At 48.2% G+C, this 20,633-nt stretch overlaps 1 protein-coding gene across 1 annotated transcript in view; it reads left to right on the forward strand.

Annotated features, from left to right (window-relative positions):
• LOC105919155 (DENN domain-containing protein 4B) overlaps nucleotides 1-20,633 on the forward strand; it is a 32,341-nt gene continuing 11,708 nt past the window's right edge. The window contains exons 1-10 of the mRNA XM_036135611.1: nucleotides 1-128; nucleotides 14,784-15,131; nucleotides 17,359-17,614; nucleotides 17,694-17,763; nucleotides 18,311-18,480; nucleotides 18,618-18,859; nucleotides 18,960-19,026; nucleotides 19,527-19,585; nucleotides 20,063-20,207; nucleotides 20,457-20,632. Coding sequence (XP_035991504.1) covers nucleotides 14,803-15,131; nucleotides 17,359-17,614; nucleotides 17,694-17,763; nucleotides 18,311-18,480; nucleotides 18,618-18,859; nucleotides 18,960-19,026; nucleotides 19,527-19,585; nucleotides 20,063-20,207; nucleotides 20,457-20,632 — 1,514 coding nt within the window. The 5' untranslated portion in view covers nucleotides 1-128; nucleotides 14,784-14,802. The remainder of the gene's footprint in view (nucleotides 129-14,783; nucleotides 15,132-17,358; nucleotides 17,615-17,693; nucleotides 17,764-18,310; nucleotides 18,481-18,617; nucleotides 18,860-18,959; nucleotides 19,027-19,526; nucleotides 19,586-20,062; nucleotides 20,208-20,456; nucleotide 20,633) is intronic.

Consider the following 20,633-nt stretch of genomic DNA (forward strand, 5'->3'; position numbering starts at 1 on the left):
CACATTTCCGTTCCTCGTCTTCTTCGCCTCTCGCAGCCGCTGCTAACATGGACGGATCCCGGGAGGCATCGACCTGACCATGATCCTCCCTCCTCTCACCTGCGGGACGAACCAGCTCTCACATCCAGGTACGGTCCGCTCGCCTCCAGCCGAACCGGCTCCGGGCAGAACCGGACCGGACCGGCCCGCTGCGTGTTCCGTTAGCTCCTAACCGTGACGGAGGGTAACGGACACCGCGGTGCGCCCATTATCGGACAGCGCGCTGGTTCTCTTCAGTGATGTTCGGACCCGCCACGGTTCGGAACCAGTGGGGTGGGTTCGGCTTGTAACTGGGTTGAATGTGTCTCAGACTCATCCGGTTGTCGAACCGTGATCCGGTGAGAAATGTTCCGCCTGCAGACTGACAGCTCCATGATTATCACTTTAAAACACGGTAACCGTATAACGAGCAGAACGCACCGGGCCTGGACCTCCTGGCAGTCCGGTACCGGTACCCTCCCGTTTCCACATCGGTCTGGTCGGCCTCCTGTGACCGGGGGAACTCCCGGTACCGTCCCGGGGTGTCCGATAATGGAAGCCGCGTGTGGGAGCAGCTGCTGAGGCCTTCATGCTGAGGAGCTCCATGGAGGTGGAGGAGGGTTCCTCTGGCTGCTCCTCCTGAGGAGCTCCAGCTCCAGCTCCTCCTCCTGAAGCTCCTCATGAAGGAGCTTCTCAGGAGGAGCAGCTGCTGAGGCCTTCATGCTGAGGAGCTCCTCAGGAGGAGGAGGGTTCCTCTGGCTGCTCCTCCTGAGGAGCTCCAGCTCCAGCTCCTCCTGAAGCTCCTCATGAAGGAGCTTCAGGAGGAGGAGCAGCTGCTGAGGCCTTCATGCTCCTCTGAGCTTCAGGAGCTCTGATGTCTGATTGGTTCCTAATTGTTAGTTCTTCCTAAATGGAGGCAAAGCTTTAACCTTTAAATGAACATCGAGCCGCTGTGGTGACCCACATGGACCCACATGGACCCACATGGACCCGTCTGGACCCACATGGACCCACATGGTCCCGTCTGGACCCACATGGACCCGTCTGGACCCACATGAACCCGTCTGGACCTCAGTGGACCCGTCTGGACCCACATGGTCCTGTCTGGACCTCAGTGGACCCGTCTGGAGCCACATGAACCCGTCTGGACCTCCATGGTCCTGTGCCGCCACGTCTCAGGGTTCCCTCAGACGTTGCTCTGGTTCTGGTTTGGGTTCTGCTCTGGTTGGGGAGGCTCTCTTGGTGATCCGTTCCTGGCTCGGTTCTGCTGCAGCCGACTGGATGTGGACTGATGAGGTTCTGGTTGAAGGGAGAACTCACCGGGATGAAGCTGATGGTTCTGGGTTCTAGGAAGTTCAGCTGAGACCAGTTCTCCTCAGAACTGTTGGACACACAGAGGTACCGGTTCTGGTACAGACACTGATTGTTCCTCCATGCGATGGAGTTTTGTCAGCCGCATCAGAACCATTTCTGAGCCTGCAAACGGACCGACAAGCAGCCGGTTCTGCCAGGTTCTTTGTGTACATCAGAACCATCAAAGCATTTTTTTTAATTATTAATTTGTTTTTAATTTTTAATTCTTTTTTTTATTTAACCAGGAAAAGTCCCATTGAGATTAATAATCTCTTTTTCAAGGGAGTCCTGGCCAAGATAGCAGCAAAAGATTACATTACAATTTACATTACAGTTTACAATAACATCTATCTAAATTAGAATTTCATAAAACAGTTACAAACCATAGATCTCATTTCCAAACCTTTGAGCAATCGTTTAAAATATCCGATCGGAATCAAATCCTTCAACTTCCAGTCTTTCTGAAGATTGTTCCATGCTGTGGGGGCAGAGTAGTGAAAAGCTGTCTTTCCAGCTTCAGTGCGGATGCCAGGTACAGACAGAAGCAGAGACTCTTGAGAACGTAGAGAACACGGTCCAGAACGTTCTCTGTACTCACAGAGGAATGAGGGGAGCAGACGCAGAATAGCCTTATAAATGATCATTTACCAGTGAGTGAGTCTACGAGTCTCTAATGCTGGCCAGCCCACACGTATATAAAGTTCACAGTGGTGTGTGCGAGGCTTACAATTAGTGATAAATCGTAGAGAGGCATGGTAAATTGAGTCTAACATTTTTAAAACTTGATCTGGGGCATTAATATAGATTAGGTCACCATAGTCCAGAATGGGTAAAAACGTTGCAGCTACCAGTCTCTTCTTCCACTTAAAAGAGAAACAAAGCCTATTCCTGAAGAAGAAGCCAATTTTCAGTCTGAGTTTTTTAAGCAATTGTTCAACATGAGGTTTAAAATTTAGATTTTCATCAATTAAAATTCCTAAATATTTAAAAGATTGAACCCTTTTCTAAAGAGTTCAATAGTTCAGTTTTCTAAAGAGCAGAACCAAGAACCGGACCAGAGGAACAGCCGGCCCGATGGACCGTGTCCAGCAGAACTCTGTTGGACCCGCCTGGTTCTGTTTTCATCCCAGCAGGAAGCTGATCTGAACCAACGGTTCCTGCAGGTCCGCCTCGTCCAACCGCAGACCTCCTGGGAGTCATGTGACCCGAGGTGGGCCGGCCGGTTCAGGTGAGTCCTTCGGCAGCAGGAGACCAGAACCTGCAGGACGAGTCGCCTCCTGTTCTCCGTGCAGAGCGAGGAGGACGGGCCGGAACACGCCCGAGGAACCCGGATCCGGTTTATCCTGGAATTTAATCAGATCGGATCTGGAGGAACTTCAGGATGAAGGCTGGAGTTTACAGAACCTGCAGGAGAAAACAGAACCTGCAGGAGAAAACAGAACCTGCAGGAGAAAACAGAACCTCCAGGAGAACACAGAACCTGCAGGAGAAAACAGAACCTGCAGGAGAACCCAGAACCTGCAGGAGAAAACAGAACCTGTGGGAGAACCCAGAACCTGTGGGAGAACCCAGAACCTGCGGGAGAACCCAGAACCTGCAGGAGAACCCAGAACCTGCAGGAGAACGTTTTCTGCCGTCAGTGCACCAGGAGGAAGCTCCATTCTGCACCAGTCGTCTCTTCAGGCCAGCAGACCAGGAGTTAAAGACCCCCAGGCTGAGGACTGCATATCCCAGCATGCACTGGGAACCGAGGCAGCGTTTCTGGCAGCGCTGCGTTCACGGACACGTCGTCCATCAGAGCTACGAGCGTCCGTCCTGCAGCAGAGCTCAGGTGTGCTGCTGCAGCGGCCATGTTGGCGGAGGCTCCAGATTGTCCTCCTGCTCAGGTGGACATCAGGTGACATCAGGTGGAGGTCAGGTGAGATCAGGTGGACATCAGGTGACATCAGAAGATGAAGATGATCTGGGTTTGTTCTGATGCTACAGAACCTGGACAGTGGCTGAACTGGACCATGAAGTTCTCTGAACACCTGAGACCTTCTGGCCGACAGCTGAAGCTTGACCCAAACCTACTGAGGAGGTTCTGTCTTACTGGGCCTGTAGAGCCAGAACTGGGCCTGTGGAACCAGAACTGGGCCTGTGGAACCAGAACTGGGCCTGTGGAACCAGAACCTTGGGCTGCTGCGCCTCAGCTTAGGGTGAAACCTCGTGTTCTCAGAGAAAAGGTCCGCCTAGAGTCTCCAGGACTTCCGGATCAGAACCTTTCAGCTTGTGCAGGTTCTCTGAGCAGTCGGTGAGAGCTGCTCATTGTTCTCTAACGTTCTCCTCAGAATGTGCTCGGTTCTGCGGCGGAGGAACCCGGTTCCGGCTCGGCTCTGCGGCGGTTCTGGTTCCTCTTCCCGTCATGAGGTGAGTTTCAGCAGCAGCTGCGGCTCGTCTAAGTTTAGCTGCTGCTCCGCTTTCAGCCCGGCTGTCGGGTCCAAAGCGCCGAGCCGCAGGAGGCCCGTGTGGAGGCCGGTCCAAACGCTTCAGAACCTTTTCCAGCGCCATGTAAACGACACCAGAACCTGGTCAACAGAACAATTTGGGTCATTAAACGCAGAAAGTAAACGTTAGAGCTTAATAAACATGGAGGGTTTATTTCTGGCTTCAAGACAAGTTTATCAGAAAATTACAAGTAAAAAGTTCTGTTCTAACCCGGTTCTGATCCACATGGAGCAGGCCACTGACTGGACGGGCCCAGCTTCAAGGTCCACCTCACAGACAGATCCAGAACCCGGGCTACGGAGAAACAGAACCAGAACCAGGCTGTGTGATTAGAACCAGGCTGTGAGGTCAGAACCAGGCTATGACCAGAACCAGGCTGTAATCAGAACCAGGCTGTGTGATTAGAACCAGGCTGTGGTCAGAACCAGGCTGTATGATCAGAACCAGGCTATGATCAGAACCAGGCTGTATGATCAGAACCAGGCTATGACCAGAACCAGGCTGTATGATCAGAACCAGGCTATGATCAGAACCAGGCTGTATGATCAGAACCAGGCTATGATCAGAACCAGGCTGTAATCAGAACCAGGCTGTGTGATTAGAACCAGGCTGTGGTCAGAACCAGGCTGTATGACCAGAACCAGGCTGTAATCAGAACCAGGCTGTTATCAGAACCAGGCTGTGAGGTCAGAACCAGGCTATGATCAGAACCAGGCTGTGACCAGAACCAGGCTGTATGATCAGAACCAGGCTATGATCAGAACCAGGCTATGACCAGAACCAGGCTGTGACCAGAACCAGGCTGTGCAGCTGTTAAAACGGCTCATTCAGATAAAATAAGCGGTCCTCAAACGGATCAGCGCCAGGAACCAGGAAGGAGGCCTCCTGGTTCTGATCACCAGGCTGAGAATCTCTGAAGTGATGAAAGATACCGAAAGTGAAGCTGCTGCAGGGTCGCAGGAAGCTGCCGGTCCAGAACCTGCCTGGACCCGTCCAGGCAGGTTCTGGACGGGTCCAGACAGGTTCTGCTGCTCGCAGATTACCTGAAGAATGCTTTCACTTCTCAGCTTGGAGCAAAACCCACGACAGAGAAACCGAGTCAGAACCGTCTGACCGCAGAAAACCCGACAGGAACGCAGCAGAACCTTAAAAAACAGCTGAGAAACGACTCTATGCAACAATAATTATTTATTATTGTTTATAATAATAATAATAATAATAATAAATAATTGTAAAAATAAACCCATGAAGGATTTTTGATGAAATTTGGTTTAAGATTTAAATGTAGATTTATACCAGTTGGATACATAAACAGATGCATTACAATTATAGATAGAATTTAATGTTTTCAATAATAGAGAAATAAAATTAGATATTTCATAAATTAATTCAAATAATGACTCATAGTATAAATTATGATAAAGCCGTTATTAAATGAGAATTAAGCCGTTATAAATGTTGATAAAGCCGTTATAAATGATAATTGAGCCGTTATTAAATGATGATAAAACAGTTATTAAATGATGATAAAGCCGTTATAAATAATTAAGCCTTTATAAATGATGATAAAGCCGTTATTAAATGATAATTGAGCCGTTATAAATGATGATAAAGCCGTTATAAATGATAATTGAGCCGTTATTAAATGATGAACGGGGTTCTGGGCGTGTCTGGGATGTGGACGGTACCAGGCTGCTGGTACGGGTTATCCAAACACGGTCATGGTTTATTTTGTTTCCTGCTTGGATCTGATTGGTTGCTGCTGTCATGTGGTTCTGGGTCTGAGGAGGTGACGGGTTGCTGTGACGCCAGCAGAGAATCCAGCCTTTGTTTGGGCCCGGCGGTACCGTCCAGCTGCTCGGTGGGAGTCAGAGACGTCACCTCCACATCTGCAGAGGAAACGAAACCTCGTTGTAATCCTTGGTTCCTCTTCTGCAGCACGTTCCACTCCGTGGAGAACAGGAAGTGAAATCTCGGTTCTTTCTTCCACCGACTTCCTGCGGCTGAGGTCCAGAACCGAAGCTCAGCAGGTAGGAACTGAGTTCATCAGGTTAGAACCCTGAAGCCGGATCTCTGAGGTTCAGAACCATCACCACCTTCTTAGTGATTCCTGTAGCTCAGTCAGGTGTCTCTCCTCCCTCTGATTGGCTGAATCCTCGCCGCGTCGGCCAATCTGGGCTCACTTCCTGTTTGATGTCACAGCAGCTGGACCTGCAGAGGCAGGAAACGTAACGCTTTGCTTCCACGCTGGGCCCTGAACGCCTCGTTTCCACGCTGGGCCCTGAACGCCTCGTTTCCACGCTGGGCCCTGAATGCCTCGTTTCCACGCTGGGCCCTGAACGCCTCGTTTTCACGCTGGGCCCTGAACGCCTCGTTTCCACGCCGGGCCCTGAACGCCTCGTTTCCACGCCGGGCCCTGAACGCCTCGTTTCCACGCCGGGCCCTGAACGCCTCGTTTCCTGGCTGGGTTCTGAACGCCTCATTTCCACGCCGGGCCCTAAACGCCTCGTTTCCACACTGGGCCCTGAACGCCTCGTTTCCTGGCTGGGCCCTGAACGGCTCGTTTCCACGCTGGGCCCTGAACGCCTCGTTTCCTGGCTGGGCCCTGAACGGCTCGTTTCCAGGCTGGGCCCTGAATGCCTCGTTTCCACGCTGGGCCCTGAACGCCTCGTTTCCACGCTGGGCCCTGAACGCCTCGTTTCCTGGCTGGGCCCTGAACGCCTCGTTTCCTGGCTGGGCCCTGAACGGCTCGTTTCCACGCTGGGCCCTGAATGCCTCGTTTCCACGCTTGGCCCTGAACGCCTCGTTTCCTGGCTGGGCCCTGAATGCCTCGTTTCCTCGCTTGGCCCTGAACGCCTCGTTTTCTGGCTGGGCCCTGAACGCCTCGTTTCCTCGCTGGGCCCTGAACGCCTCGTTTCCTCGCTGGGCCCTGAAAGCCTCGTTTCCTGTCTGGGCCCTGAACGCCTCGTTTCCAGGCTGGGCCCTGAACGCCTCGTTTCCACGCTGGACCCTGAACGCCTCGTTTCCACGCTGGGCCCTGAGCGCCTCGTTTCCACGCTGGGCCCTGAATGCCTCGTTTCCACGCTGGGCCCTGAATGCCTCGTTTCCTCGCTTGGCCCTGAACGCCTCGTTTCCTGGCTGGGCCCTGAACGCCTCGTTTCCACACCGGGCCCTGAACGCCTCGTCTCCACGCTGGGCCCTGAACGCCTCGCGCTGATAGGTTCTGCAGAACCGTCCCGGGTGAGCAGAACCTCGTGGGTCGGCGTCAGAAAGGCCAGAAAGCCGTCTGGCGCTGCACCTGCTGCACTTCCTCTTCCTCTGGCTGTCAGCAGCCTCGGCTTTGTTCACGTTTGTGAAGAAGGAACTTTCTTTCGGTTCCACTTTGCGCTCAACGAAGACATTTTAAATACAATCATGAAAAAAGGAAATAAAAATCTGTTTTCTTTTTTTAGATTTGTAGACATAAGTGTTTTAGGAAAAGAGGAAGAGCGGGTTGTGTTGGGCCAGAAGCCCGGTACCGCTCTGGAGCTGCTGGCGTTAAACCAGCAACTCTCTGACCTGAAGTCACATTTTCTTCTGCTGCTTCTCTTGAACTTATTTCCTGTGATGAAGGAACGTCCCGTTCTCGCAGCTTCATTTCACTTTGACCTTCATGCGTTCTCCAGCGTTCACCTAAAGGCCGGTCCAGGAGCGGCTCCAGGTTCTGTTCTGGCCCGTTGCTCCAGGTTCTGTTCTGGCCCGTTGCTCCAGGTTCTGTTCTGGCCCGTTCTTCCTGCCAGCCCGTCTTCAGGTGTCCTCCTTCATCAGGTCGTCTCCACCATGGGGGACGGGTCAGTCCAGCAGCTGTACCCTCCTCTTCCTCCCACAGACCTTTGGAACGTGGTCTTCCTTTGTCCTGGAGAACGTTCCTGGACCCGCCGGAGAAGATGAGGTGTTGCTGCAGGAACGGGTCGGGCCTGGTACCATCAGAACCGGGCTGCTCAGCGGCAGACCTGAGGAGGCGGAGCCTGTAGTGACGGCTCGCCTCTCTGGAGCTCCTGCAGGATCGAAGCTCTGGGGGAAGGTGGACAGAAACATCCAATGACAGAGGAACCTTCAGGGTTCCTGTTCCACATCCATCATCCATCCATTCTTCATCCATCCATCCATCCATCATCCATCCATCATCCATCCATCCATCCATCCATCCATCCATCCATCATCCATCCACCCATCCATCATCCATCCATTCTTCATCCATCCATCCATCCATCATCCATCCATCCATCCATCCATCATCCATCATCCATCCATCCATCCATCCATCCATCCATCCATCCATCCATCCATTCATGCGTCCTGAGGGGATGTAAGAAGATAATAGTAGACACCTCCTGTCACTTTTTAATCCGATTTTGATTGATTTAAAAGTGGGCGGGGCGATTAAAAGGGGCGGGGCTTATTTTTTAATTGACCTTTTAGGTGACCCCCACTCACATGATCATGTGACACCCCTTCCCCACATTAATCATTATTAAATTAATTAATTATTCTTTTATTAATTGTATTATTATTATTTTCATTTATATTCATATCATTAATAATATTATTACTACTATCATTGATATTATTGTAATTATTTAATTCTGTTACGCATACCCAACCTTATTTAGTAGTATTATTGTAATCATTTCAAGTTATTTATAATTATTTAACTCCGGTATACATACCCAATCTTTTTATTAGTATTATTATGATTATTTTGAATTATTTAATTCCGTTACGCGCACCCAATCTTTAAGGTGGGAGGAAATCAGTCTTTGTTTCAGCCGTAAAAGCAGTCAGACTCTGAATGAAGAAACTGTTTCTTCATTCAGTTTCTTCATTAAACTCCACAACCGTTTTTCAGCCATTCCTCATAAATTACTTTCATCCATATAACCTTTTTCTCTCAGTTTACTTATGTTTTTAACCTATGTGAGGCAGAACTGAAAAGTGCTTTACAAATAAAGTTTATTTGGTTGATACTGCATGACAGAGATTAACTTGTAATAACAGAAACCCACTTCCAAAAGAGCCACCTTTTTAATGTATAGTTTATTGAGAAATAGGATATTTGTGCAAAATTGAATGAAGAAAAAATAAGAAACAGCAGTAAGCACCAAAAAGTTCAATCATTTTTCATTTTTACAATGCTTAATTTTATACTGAGCCTTGATGGTAACGATGCAAGAAAAAGTTATAATAAAGGGGAGACAAACATTTCACACATAAATGTCTTTTGACATTTTTCGGAGGAGTCACCGTATATGCCTTCGATTAGGTGGGGAGAGGGCCTTATATATACATTATTGATAATACAGGCATTGTGTTTGTCCGCGTGATGGGGATTTTTAGGATACGTAAAGGCGTGAAATACAACATCCTGTCGATTTTTTTTGTGACAGGGTGTCCGCTATTTATAAATACTAAGCATGATAGCGCGAGGGTTGTAGAGAAAGACACAGTTTTTGTGTTGAGGGGTCAGATGATTGAGAGAAAGCGAGATCTCCCCCCTTGTGTCTCCTCCCGCGCGGCGCTTCAAACAGGTTGAGTATTATTTTAACTGCTTACTGACCGAGTGAACTTATGACCCTCAAACTGACAGTGACCTGTAGAGTGTATGGACTTATTATGTTGTAAGCTGCAACTGGTAAGCAGTCAGTAACTGAGGTTAAACGCTTGCTGTTTACAGGGAGAGCTGAGGGGTTGCATCGCAGGATTCTGAGCCGAGCGAGAACCCTGAGCTTTTTATTTACAGATTCCGGATGGGGAAGCTTATGCGTCTAAACGATTTATATAGTTTTATTTTTAATCTTTATTTTGAAACTTTAAGTATTCAGAGTCTGACTGCTTTTACGGCTGAAACAAAGACTGATTTCCTCCCACCTTAAAGATTGGGTGCGCGTAACGGAATTAAATAATTCAAAATAATCATAATAATACTAATAAAAAGATTGGGTATGTATACCGGAGTTAAATAATTATAAATAACTTGAAATGATTACAATAATACTACTAAATAAGGTTGGGTATGCGTAACAGAATTAAATAATTACAATAATATCAATGATAGTAGTAATAATATTATTAATGATATGAATATAAATGAAAATAATAATAATACAATTAATAAAAGAATAATTAATTAATTTAATAATGATTAATGTGGGGAAGGGGTGTCACATGAGGGTCACGTGGTGGGCCACGTGACGATCATGTGAGTGGGGTCACCTAAAAGGTCAATTAAAAAACAAGCCCCGCCCCTTTTTAATCGCCCCGCCCACTTTTAATCCATCAAAATCGGATTAAAAAGTGACAGGAGGTGTCTACTATTATCTTCTGATGTATAATACTCTCCAGACGGTCCTGGTTCTGGTTCTGTTGTCATGTCCTGGTTCTGTTGTCCTGGTTCTGGTTCTGTTGTCATGTCCTGGTTCTGGTTCTGTTGTCATGTTCTGGTTCTGTTGTCATGTCCTGGTTCTGGTTCTGTTGTCCTGGTTCTGGTTCTGTTGTCATGTCCTGGTTCTGTTGTACTGGTTCTGGTTCTGTTGTCATGTTCTGGTTCTGGTTCTGTTGTCATGGTCTGGTTCTGTTGTCATGCTCTGGTTCTGGTTCTGTTGTCATGTTCTGGTTCTGGTTCTGTTGTCATTTCCTGGTTCTGTTGTTCTGGTTCTGTTGTCATGTTCTGGTTCTGTTGTCATGTTCTGGTTCTGGTTCTGTTGTCATGTCCTGGTTCTGGTTCTGGTTCCTGCTCTGTGAGAAGCTCGGTCTGCTGGTTTTTCAGACCTTGATGTTTTTACAGGTTCTGCTTTGACCGTCACACCAACATAATTTAAACTCTGACGTGTTTCTCCTCTCGGCCAAAGCCGGTCTACGGCGGTACGGACCGGATCGTAGGCAGAACCGGTCCGGCGCTGGTGCTGTGTGACCCGGAGTGACCCGATGAGGAAATCTGGAGCGTTTCTCTGGGTTTTCCCGCGTGTGTTTAGAGGCAGAAACGGGAAGTGGCTGTGCTGAAATCAGCTGTTTGCTCTGCTGCAGCCGTGCAGCGCCGCCTGAACCTGGACGGCTGAATAAACGAGTCGGACCTTCATGGGACGCTGAAGGTGCATGGAGAACTCATCAGCACGCGGTTCTGGACGGGTTCTGGAGGTGTGTGTCAGAGGAAGTGGGCTCATAACGGTGAAACTGACAGGTTCATCGCGGTTATTTTCAGACTCTGCTGCTCTCTCTCTCTTCCTTCCTGTGGAAACAGGAAGTGGGCGAGCCACGCCCGGCCGGCGCTGATCACCCGGTTCTGATCGTTTCAGCAGGCGGCGCTGCCTTCCTGGATTCTTAGAAAAGTTCTGGATGGTTTGATGGTGACCGGACCCTGACCCGGGTCTCCATGGTTCTGGGTTCTGTTCTCTCTGCTTCTGAGCCGTATTTGGACCTGGTAATCAGGCCTCTTGCTCCCATCTCAAGTTTTAAACTGGTTGTTATCTGGATTAGTTCTGGATTGGCTTTGGATCGATACCGAACCGGTTCTGTTTTGGACCGGATTCTCGAGGATTGAGTCTAAACTGTGGTTCTGCTGTTACTTTAGACCTGTCAGGTTCTGGACCCGTTCCACAGTGAATTCAGACAAGGTTCTGTCTCCTGAAAGTGCTTTTAGAACCGCTACGGTTTACTTTTTAAAAATGTTTGTCAGTAGTTTTGGTTCTGGACTAACTGGGCTTTGTTGGAACCGTTGCCTTTTTCCGGGTTTTGGGGTCGGTTCTGAACTGAAGCAACTGGTTGTGGTTTTGGTTTGAACAGTTTTATTTTTGCTGGTTTTGGACCTGTGAACTGGTGACAAGGCCAGACTGGGATGGTTCTGACAGGTCCAGAGCAGACTGGAGGTCCAGAGGAGAACCAGAGGAGAACCAGAGGAGAACCAGAGGAGGACCAGAGGAGAACCAGAGGAGAACCAGAGGAGAACCAGAGGAGAACCAGAGGAGGAGATGCATGGATGGAGGTAAAGAGGACATGAAGGTAGATGGTGTGAGAGAAGAAAATCCAGAAGATGGTTGATGGAGGCAGATGATTCGCCATGACGACCCCTGAAGAAGAAGAAGAAGAAGAAGAAGAAGAAGAAGAAGAAGAAGAAGAAGAAGAAGAAGAAGAAGAATGTAAACTGCCTACAGAGTGGAATCTGGTTTGGTTCTGTTTGGACTGTTTCCCTCACGAGGCTGGGCTCGGTTCTGTGGGGGTTCAGACCCGTTTCAGGTTTTTTTTAAACGTCTCTGACAGAATCTGAGGCCAAAGTTCTGGAGAACCTGGAGGGTTCTGCTGCCGCTGGTTCTGTGAAGGCAGCAGAACCTTTGACAACAATGTCACCGTCACCTTGGCGATCGGTAACCACACAGGAAGTCGTGGATGAACAGGAAGCGGGCTGCCAGTCATCTTCCTGTTTGCCAGCTGACCTTTGACCTCATCTGCCGCTCGTTAAGCTCGTTAAGCTCCTCTGTCACTCTCACCTCCTGATGGCGCGGCTCCACAGGAAGGGAGGATCTGCTGATTCTGCAGCTGTTTTCAGAACAACCTCGGATCCGAGCCAAGCAGCAGCAGAACCTCTCTGTGGCGCCACGTAAGAGTCGGACTCGTCTGCCTGAATGATCCAAACGTCCGGGTTCTGGTGGACCTGTTACCGTCTCTTCTGGTGGATCAATAAAGTTTAGATCTGAAGGCGGTGGATCCGCCCTGCGGACACGATGCCCGGTCCGGTCACACCTGGAGGCAGCTGGGCCGACGGACGCTTCAGAGGAAAGGATCCATGTGAGAGAAGGAGACAGGTGGAGGAACCGGTGGAGGAACGGAGGTTCTGAAGGTGGAGCAGGCTGGGTTCCTGGGGTCAACCGTCCCAGGCTGCTGGAGAGGTGGATGGAGATGAGTCCAGGATGAAGGAGCGCTGCAGGAGGAAAAGGCAGATTTTCCAAGGTTAGAGCTGCTGGTGGTGGAGCTGAAGATGTTCTGACCCAGAGGAACCAAATGGGTCAGGGTTAGAGATGGAGGTATCAGAGGGACGGAGGTAGAAAGGTGGGGCTGGGATGTTTGGACGTGTAGACGGACCGTTGGAGGGGAGAACCGAGAATGGATGGATTTGGATTCTTGCTCCAAATGATCACAAAATGAATGTTTTTTAATAAATTTTCTCAAACTGAACTTTGCTGCCTCAGGAATATTCAGCTGGAGGAAAGCTGTGGGCATCTCTGGGATGGGAGGAGATCTTTATCCATCCCAGAATCTCAGAGAGAGACTGATGGACAGCAGCACTTTTCTCTCAGATTTAACATTTTTTACATGTGGCGTATTTGTTGCTGAGCGGCTCATTACTCCCTAAGACCATCTCTGACTCCATGGTGGCATCAGCCTTCTGGACCCAGAGTAGAGCTGCAGCTCCTTAAATATCTACATTTCTTCAGCGCTGTTTCTTTTTCTCTGAATGTTTATCATTATAGTCGTGCAGAAGAGGAAACTGACAGCTCTAGAAGCTTTGGAAGACATTATCAGACAATTCAGCCCATGTTCTCTTCATTTTATTGATATTATGGGGTGCATAGTGGTGCATGTTGATGAAACACAGGTAAACCTTATGACCAAAGCAGAAGGAGTCCTACAATCAGCAACTTTATTTGACCAGATTCCCTTTATTCTAAAAGGGGGTTCTATGGTGTTTTGCAATGTATGTTTTTAAATAATTTTAGGTGAGGCTAAACTATTTGATTTATTTCTTTGTTTAAAGACATCGGAACATTTACAATAGTGGTATCACTGAAAAAATATTCTTTAATGTCTTAGCTTCAGAGAGACACCAAAAGTTTGCATTTACATTTTATAGCTGTGGAACTTTACTTTATTTATATTGGGTATGTGATTTTAGGTGGAAATTGTTCCTAAACCTTTCTGGGTATTTATAAAGGAGATTTAAGAAGTTTATTTTTTGAGGACTCTGGTCCAAAGATTACAACTTCTGTCTTGTCAGAATTTAAATGCAGGAAATTTAAAGACATCCAGCTTTTGATGTCATCAAGACATGACTGCAGTGGAAGTAACTGATTGGATTCATCAGGATTTATGGATAAATATAGCTGAGTATCATCAGCATAACAGTGGAAATTAATCCCATGCTGTCTGATAATTTTGCCTATCGGAAGCATATATATAGTAAATAGAATTGGTCCAAGGACTGAACCCTGTGGTACTCCACAGGTGACCCTAGAGTTTGAGGAAGATTTATTATTAACATGAACAAACTGGAATCTGTCCGACAGATAAGATTTAAACCAGCCTAATGCTTTTCCCTTAATCCTTACAGTATGTTCAAGTCTTTGTAGGAGAATATTGTGATCAACTGTATCAAATGCAGCACTGAGATCTAACAGGACAAGTATAGACACAAGTCCATTATCTGAGGCCATGAGAATATCATTAGTGACCTTCACCAGAGCTGTTTCAGTGCTATGATGAGCTCTGAAGCCTGACTGAAACTCCTCAAGTAGGTCATTACTTTGTAAATGTTCACAAAGTTGATTAGCAACTACTTTCTCAAGAATTAGGTCCTAAGCAGTTTGGTCCTGGTTTGGACCTGGTTTGGACCTGGTTTGGACCTGGTTTGGACCTGGTTTGGACCTGGTTTGGTCTAACCTTAAGCAGACAGATTGTGATCTTATCTCCTCGGCTTTATTTCAAATGTTGGGTTTTCCAAACAGTTTAATAATTTTTGCAGAACTTCATGGTGGTGAAGCAGATGATTGAAGCTTCAGCGTCACTAACATCCTGCAGGACTTTCAGGATTTCTAGCATCAATAAACGTTGCTGCAGAACCGGTTCCGTTGGTGAAGCTCCAGTTCTGACAGGAGAACCTTCGCTCTCTCTGTCTGCAGTGACGGCCACACCGGAGGCATGACAGATGAAAAATGTCCCCAGCTGGTGGACTACTTCGTGGTGGCGGGTCTGGACCCCGCTGGGCCCTGGAAGTCCCTGGAAGAAGATGGCAGGACCTCATCCTCCTCTTCCTCTTCCTCTTCGGCGCCGGTCCGGGTGGTGGAGCCGGTGACGGACCTGGTGGTGATCGCTCGGGGTCTGGGGGAGGAGGTACCAGAAGGTTTCACCTGCATCGAGAAGACGCTGGGAGGTCACTCTGCCGAGCTGAGCGCCGGGCTCATCAACAACCCGCACCTGTACCTGTGCTACCGGAGGGGGCGGGACAAACCGCCCCTACTGGACCTGGGGTGAGTAACTGCACACTGTTTGAATTGGTTCTGGTTCTGTTAGGATCCACTGGAGTGAAGAACTCAGTGATGGACCGTGACGTTCAGCGGATCCAACTGAGTCTCGCTAAACACAAATTGCTGCTAAACCTTTCTGGTCTTAAGGGATTTAAGAAGTTTATTTTTTGAAGACTCTGGTCCTAAGATTATAACTTCTGTCTTGTCAGAATTTAGATGCAGGAAATTTAAAGTCATCCAGCTTTTGATGTCATCAAGACATGACTGCAGTCGAAGTAACTGATTGGATTCATCAGGATTTATGGATAAATATAGCTGAGTGTCATCAGCATAACAGTGGAAATTAATCCCATGCTGTCTGATCAGAAGCATATATATAATAAAGATAGATATAGATTTTATTACAGATTAAGGTCCAAATTACAAACACGAATAAAAGAATAAAAAGAACAATAAAAAAAGACTCCTAGCCGTTCATAGATACTAATGTCTCCAAAGAGAATTGGTCCAAGGACTGAACCCTGTGGTACTCCACAGGTGACCCTAGAGTTTGAGGAAGATTTATTATTAACACCAGAGTAAATTTTTATGGTTTGTAGACTGGACTCAGAACTGGGTTTGGACTTGGTTCTGATTTTCTCCCCATGAGAAAAAAGGTTCTGCCCAGAATATGTCAAGAACAAAATCCCTTGGTTCTTTATTATTATTATTATTATTCCTTTATTTAACCAGGAAAAGTCCCATTGAGATTAATAATCTCTTTTTCAAGGGAGTCCTGGCCAAGATAGCAGCAAAAGATTACATTACAATTTACATTACAGTTTACAATAACATCTATCTAAATTAGAATTTCATAAAACAGTTACAAACCATAGATCTCATTTCCAAACTTTTGAGCAATCGTTTAAAATATCCGATCGGAATCAAATCCTTCAACTTCCAGTCTTTCTGAAGATTGTTCCATGCTGTGAGGGCAGAGTAGTGAAAAGCTGTCTTTCCAGCTTCAGTGCGGATGCAGGTACAGACAGAAGCAGAGACTCCTGAGAACGTAGAGAACACGGTCCAGAACGTTCTCTGTACTCACAGAGGAATGAGGGGAGCAGACGCAGAATAGCCTCATAAATGATCATTTACCAGTGAGTGAGTCTACGAGTCTCTAATGCTGGCCAGCCCACACGTATATAAAGTTCACAGTGGTGTGTGCGAGGCTTACAATTAGTGATAAATCGTAGAGAGGCATGGTAAATTGAGTCTAACATTTTTAAAACTTGATCTGGGGCATTAATATAGATTAGGTCACCGTAGTCCAGAATGGTAAAAACGTTGCAGCTACCAGTCTCTTCTTCCACTTAAAAGAGAAACAAAGCCTATTCCTGAAGAAGAAGACAATTTTCAGTCTGAGTTTTTTAAGCAATTGTTTAACATGAGGTTTAAAATTTAGATTTTCATCAATTAAAATTCCTAAATATTTAAAAGATTGAACCCTTTCTATTTCTGACCCATGCAAAGTGATAAGAGGATAGGTTCTTCCAGTCCAGAGAGACAGAACATGTTTCTCTGTGGTTCTGGGGAACCGGCTCCGTCCAGGACGCTTGTAAAGCTCCAGGTTAGATAATGTGATATAATAATAATAATAATATAATAATAATCGTCGCACCGATCCTTCATCTCCACATGTGCGGCGCCGAGTGACGGAGCTCAGGCCTCCCAGTTAATGACTAAAAGACTTTTCACTGGTCTCATGTAATAATAAGTTAGATACATATAAAACATGAACAGAAATATCCGTTCAGCCATCCTGGAGAGATGTTCCTCAGGAAGATGGTAGCTCCATCAGATTCCCTCTAACTAAGGCAGAAGGTGCTGCAGGGTCTAAAAGCAGGTTATTTCACCTCTAACGTTGTTTTCAGTATTTCTACTAAAGCCTCATTAGGGAATAATCCATCATGGCCTCGGTGTTTAAGTGTCCTCGTTCCGGAGATTCACCGTTGTCCTGTTTGAGGTCTAATGTTCTGCCTGGAGCTTTAAAACAGGTCATTCCTGCTTTTTACTCGCTCCTTGATGCTGCTGCGTTGATGACGATGCAAACCTCCAACTTCCAGGCGGAGCAAAGTCTGAAAATGTGTCGTTAGAAGCAGAAGAAGCTGCAGAACCACGTTTAACCACCAGGAGGAAGAGCAAGCTTCTCGCTGAGGTTGTTGCTGAGTGTCCGTCTCTGTGACCGTTCCAGGGTTCTGTATGAAGGGAAGGAGCAGCTGAAGCCGGGCTGGTACGTCATCGACACCACGCCCTACAGCCGCTCGGCCAGCCTGAGTTCTGGCAGCGCTCCTACGGCCCACCGAGTCTTCCTCACGTACCGCCGGGCTCTGGACTCGCAGGGCCTGGACACGCTGGGCGTCACCGACATCGCCCTGCTGATGCCCAGCAAGGGGGAGGTGGCGCCGCACACCTTCTGTCGGGTCGACAAGAACCTCAACACGGGCATGGTGAGCGCTTTAAACCCCTGAGGTAAGATCTGACGGTGCTGTGGGTCTGAATGCTGATGGAGCGGTTCTGTTTCTGCAGTGGGGTCCAGCTCTGCACGTGTGCTACAAGAGAGCCGTGGCCAAAGCCAACGCCCTGGTGTTCCAAGCCGGTGAGTCTCTGCAGAACATCGCTGGCTTTGATCTGCTGTCTCTGCAGAACGCCGCTGCTAAAGCCGTTTCTCTGCCAGGAGGCGGGGAAAGTCAGGGAGGCTCCGGTTCAGATGGACATCAGGCTTCCTCTGCATCTGGCCGCTGTCAGCCAGACTCTCCTGTCACTTTGTTAAAGTGATAAAAAGTTCACAAGATGGTCTGCCGGGCCGGGCAGGAACCGACCCAGATGTGGTTTCTGGTCCCTGGCATCATTGTCCAAAGAGCTGGACTTCAGTGTCTGTCCTAAGCTCCTGATTAGACCTGACTCCTAAAGCTAAATGGGCTTTAAATTGACCCATTTTAAGCTCACAGGCCTGAAGTCCAAAGAAAAACCTCCAGAACCCTGGAGAACTTTGGACTGTTGCATCATGAATCTGATCTGTTTTTGGGCAAACAGGCAAAGCTTCAGGAATCTCTTCCAGACACAGAGAGATGCTCTCCTTCTGTCTGAGGAATCGGTAGCGCTAACGGATCCGGCTCAGTGATCCGAACCTCTGTGTCCTGCAGGTCTGATCAGCCGGTACCCAGAGGAGGACCTGGAGGCGTTCCCTCTTCCCGAGTCGGTGCCGGTCTTCTGTCTGCCGATGGGCGTCACCGTGGAGAGCTGGCCGCTGAACTCCAAGTACCAGCTGCCCATCTTCTCCACCTTTGTCCTCACCTCCGCCTCCGGAGACAAGGTGGGCGAGACCCGAAGCGCCTCTGCTCCCCCCGACCGGCTCAGAGGATGGAGCAGAGGATGGAGCAGAGGAGAGCTCGGCTCTGCGTGTCTGACCGGAGGAGAGCAGCCTAATTAAACGCCTCTCTGTTCCTGCAGGTGTACGGAGCTGCCATCCAGTTCTACGAGTCGTTCCCCAGGGAGCTCCTGTCGGAGCGGCAGAACATCCGGCTCGGCCTCCTCAGCGTGGTGGACCGCCGCCCCATCACCAGCCGCAGTCTGCATGCCAAGAAGAGCATCTGTGTCCTCTCCCACTGGCCTTTCTTCACCGTCTTCCAGAAGTTCCTCACCTTCATCTACAGATACTCCATCTCCGGGCCGCACGTCCTGCCGCTTGAGAAGTCCGTATCTGGGATTTTCCTTTTGCTTCTTCACACACATGTAGTCTGAGTCTGCAGGAACGTTGCTGCGTCCTTTATTCTTCTGTTTTTGTCTCTGCAGACACATCTCCAGCTTCATGCACAACGTTCCATTTCCGTCCCCTCAGCGTCCTCGCATCCTCGTTCAGGTAAAGAATAAACCTGAGTTGGTTTTAGTGCTGAATGAAAGATTTCATGAAGAAAAACACGGGACTTACAGAAGATTTATAGAAACCACTGAAAAACGTACAAAAACATAACCAAACAGCTTTGGAGTGTTTCTCTTCCCGTTTATACCTGCAGGGGGCGCTGAGTTTATTCTGATCATCGACTTCTGGTTTAACTTTAACTTTAACTCTAACCTACAAAATGAGTCGCCTCCTCATGACGGCTGACAAAGATCCAAAGTTTAGCAGAACTGAAGAGATAACGTTGTTTGTGATAACTTCTGTGTTTCTGTGTCTTCAAGACATGCAGTCTGATAAAGTTATATAGCTGTTGGATAAATATAAGCATCATCAGCATATGGTCTGATCATTTTATGTTCATAAACTGGTCTCTCTCTATAATGAGGACTTCCTGCTCAGGTCAGGGTCAGACCTGCAGACCTGCTAATGGCTCCATGTTTTAATGCCGTCTGTCTTTGCAGCTCTCGCCGTACGACAACCTGCTGCTCTGCCAGCCGGTCTCCTCCCCTCTGCCGCTCAGGTGAGTCCCAGTCGCTCATTCTGGTCTCAGAAACTGGAGAGCAGTCGTACTCATGGATACAAGGAGTTGCTTTAAATTAGACCGAGCGAGGTCAGAGGGTTATTTGATGTCTCTGAGTCGGCGTAGAGACGACAGGAAATCAGTGATAAATATTAAAGCTACACAGACTTAGATGTTGTCAAGCCTGCATAACAATAATCATCTCTGTGGGACAGAAAATACAGAATTTTCCTGATCTCACACTGTCCAATCAACCTGAAGGGTCTTCATGGAGATCAGGGTCTCTTTAGGGCCAAAGAGAAAACATCAGCACCTGTAACTGTAAACGCGTCACAGTAAGGGATGAACAGAGGGGAACCTGAAGAACATCGTCTCCCTCAGATTTATAGATGGAGAACAGATCTTCAGGCATAGAGTGGAAATGTTGAACTGTTCCTTTAATTTCTAACTCGGTCTGTCTTTTTTTGATGTGTTCAGTGGTGCCAGCTTCCTGAAGCTGCTGCAGAACCTCGGGCCAGGGAACGCCTGCACGCTGCTCCTCGCCGTCCTCACCGAACACAAGCTGCTGCTCCACTCTCTGCGACCCGATGTCCTCACCTCCGTCAGCGAGGCCCTCGTCTCTGTAAGACATCGTCCACATCCACAGAACCTTCTGCTTTCAGACAGGAACCTGATGGGTTCTTGTCTTTCTGAGCTAGAAGATGCTGTCTTCATGGGTTTATCATGTAATTCTGGACCAGGAAACCTTAAATCTGTCAGCTTGAGTAACTTTGTTCTGCCGGGTTTGATATCTTCAGAGAAACGTTTCGTCATGAACCCACCGTTGAGCTTCCTGTAGCTCCTCCTCCTCCACCTGTTTCTGTTTCTGCAGATGACCTTCCCCCTGCGCTGGCTCTGCCCCTACATCCCTCTGTGCCCGCTGCAGATGGCCGACGTGCTGCTGGCGCCCATGCCCTTCATCGTCGGCGTTCACTCCAGCTACTTCGACCTGTACGACCCCCCGCCTGAAGTGGTCTGCGTGGACCTGGACACCAACACCATCTTCCAG

This window comes from Fundulus heteroclitus, chromosome 3, assembly GCF_011125445.2.
Source record: "Fundulus heteroclitus isolate FHET01 chromosome 3, MU-UCD_Fhet_4.1, whole genome shotgun sequence".
In the NCBI taxonomy this organism is placed as follows: domain Eukaryota; kingdom Metazoa; phylum Chordata; class Actinopteri; order Cyprinodontiformes; family Fundulidae; genus Fundulus; species Fundulus heteroclitus.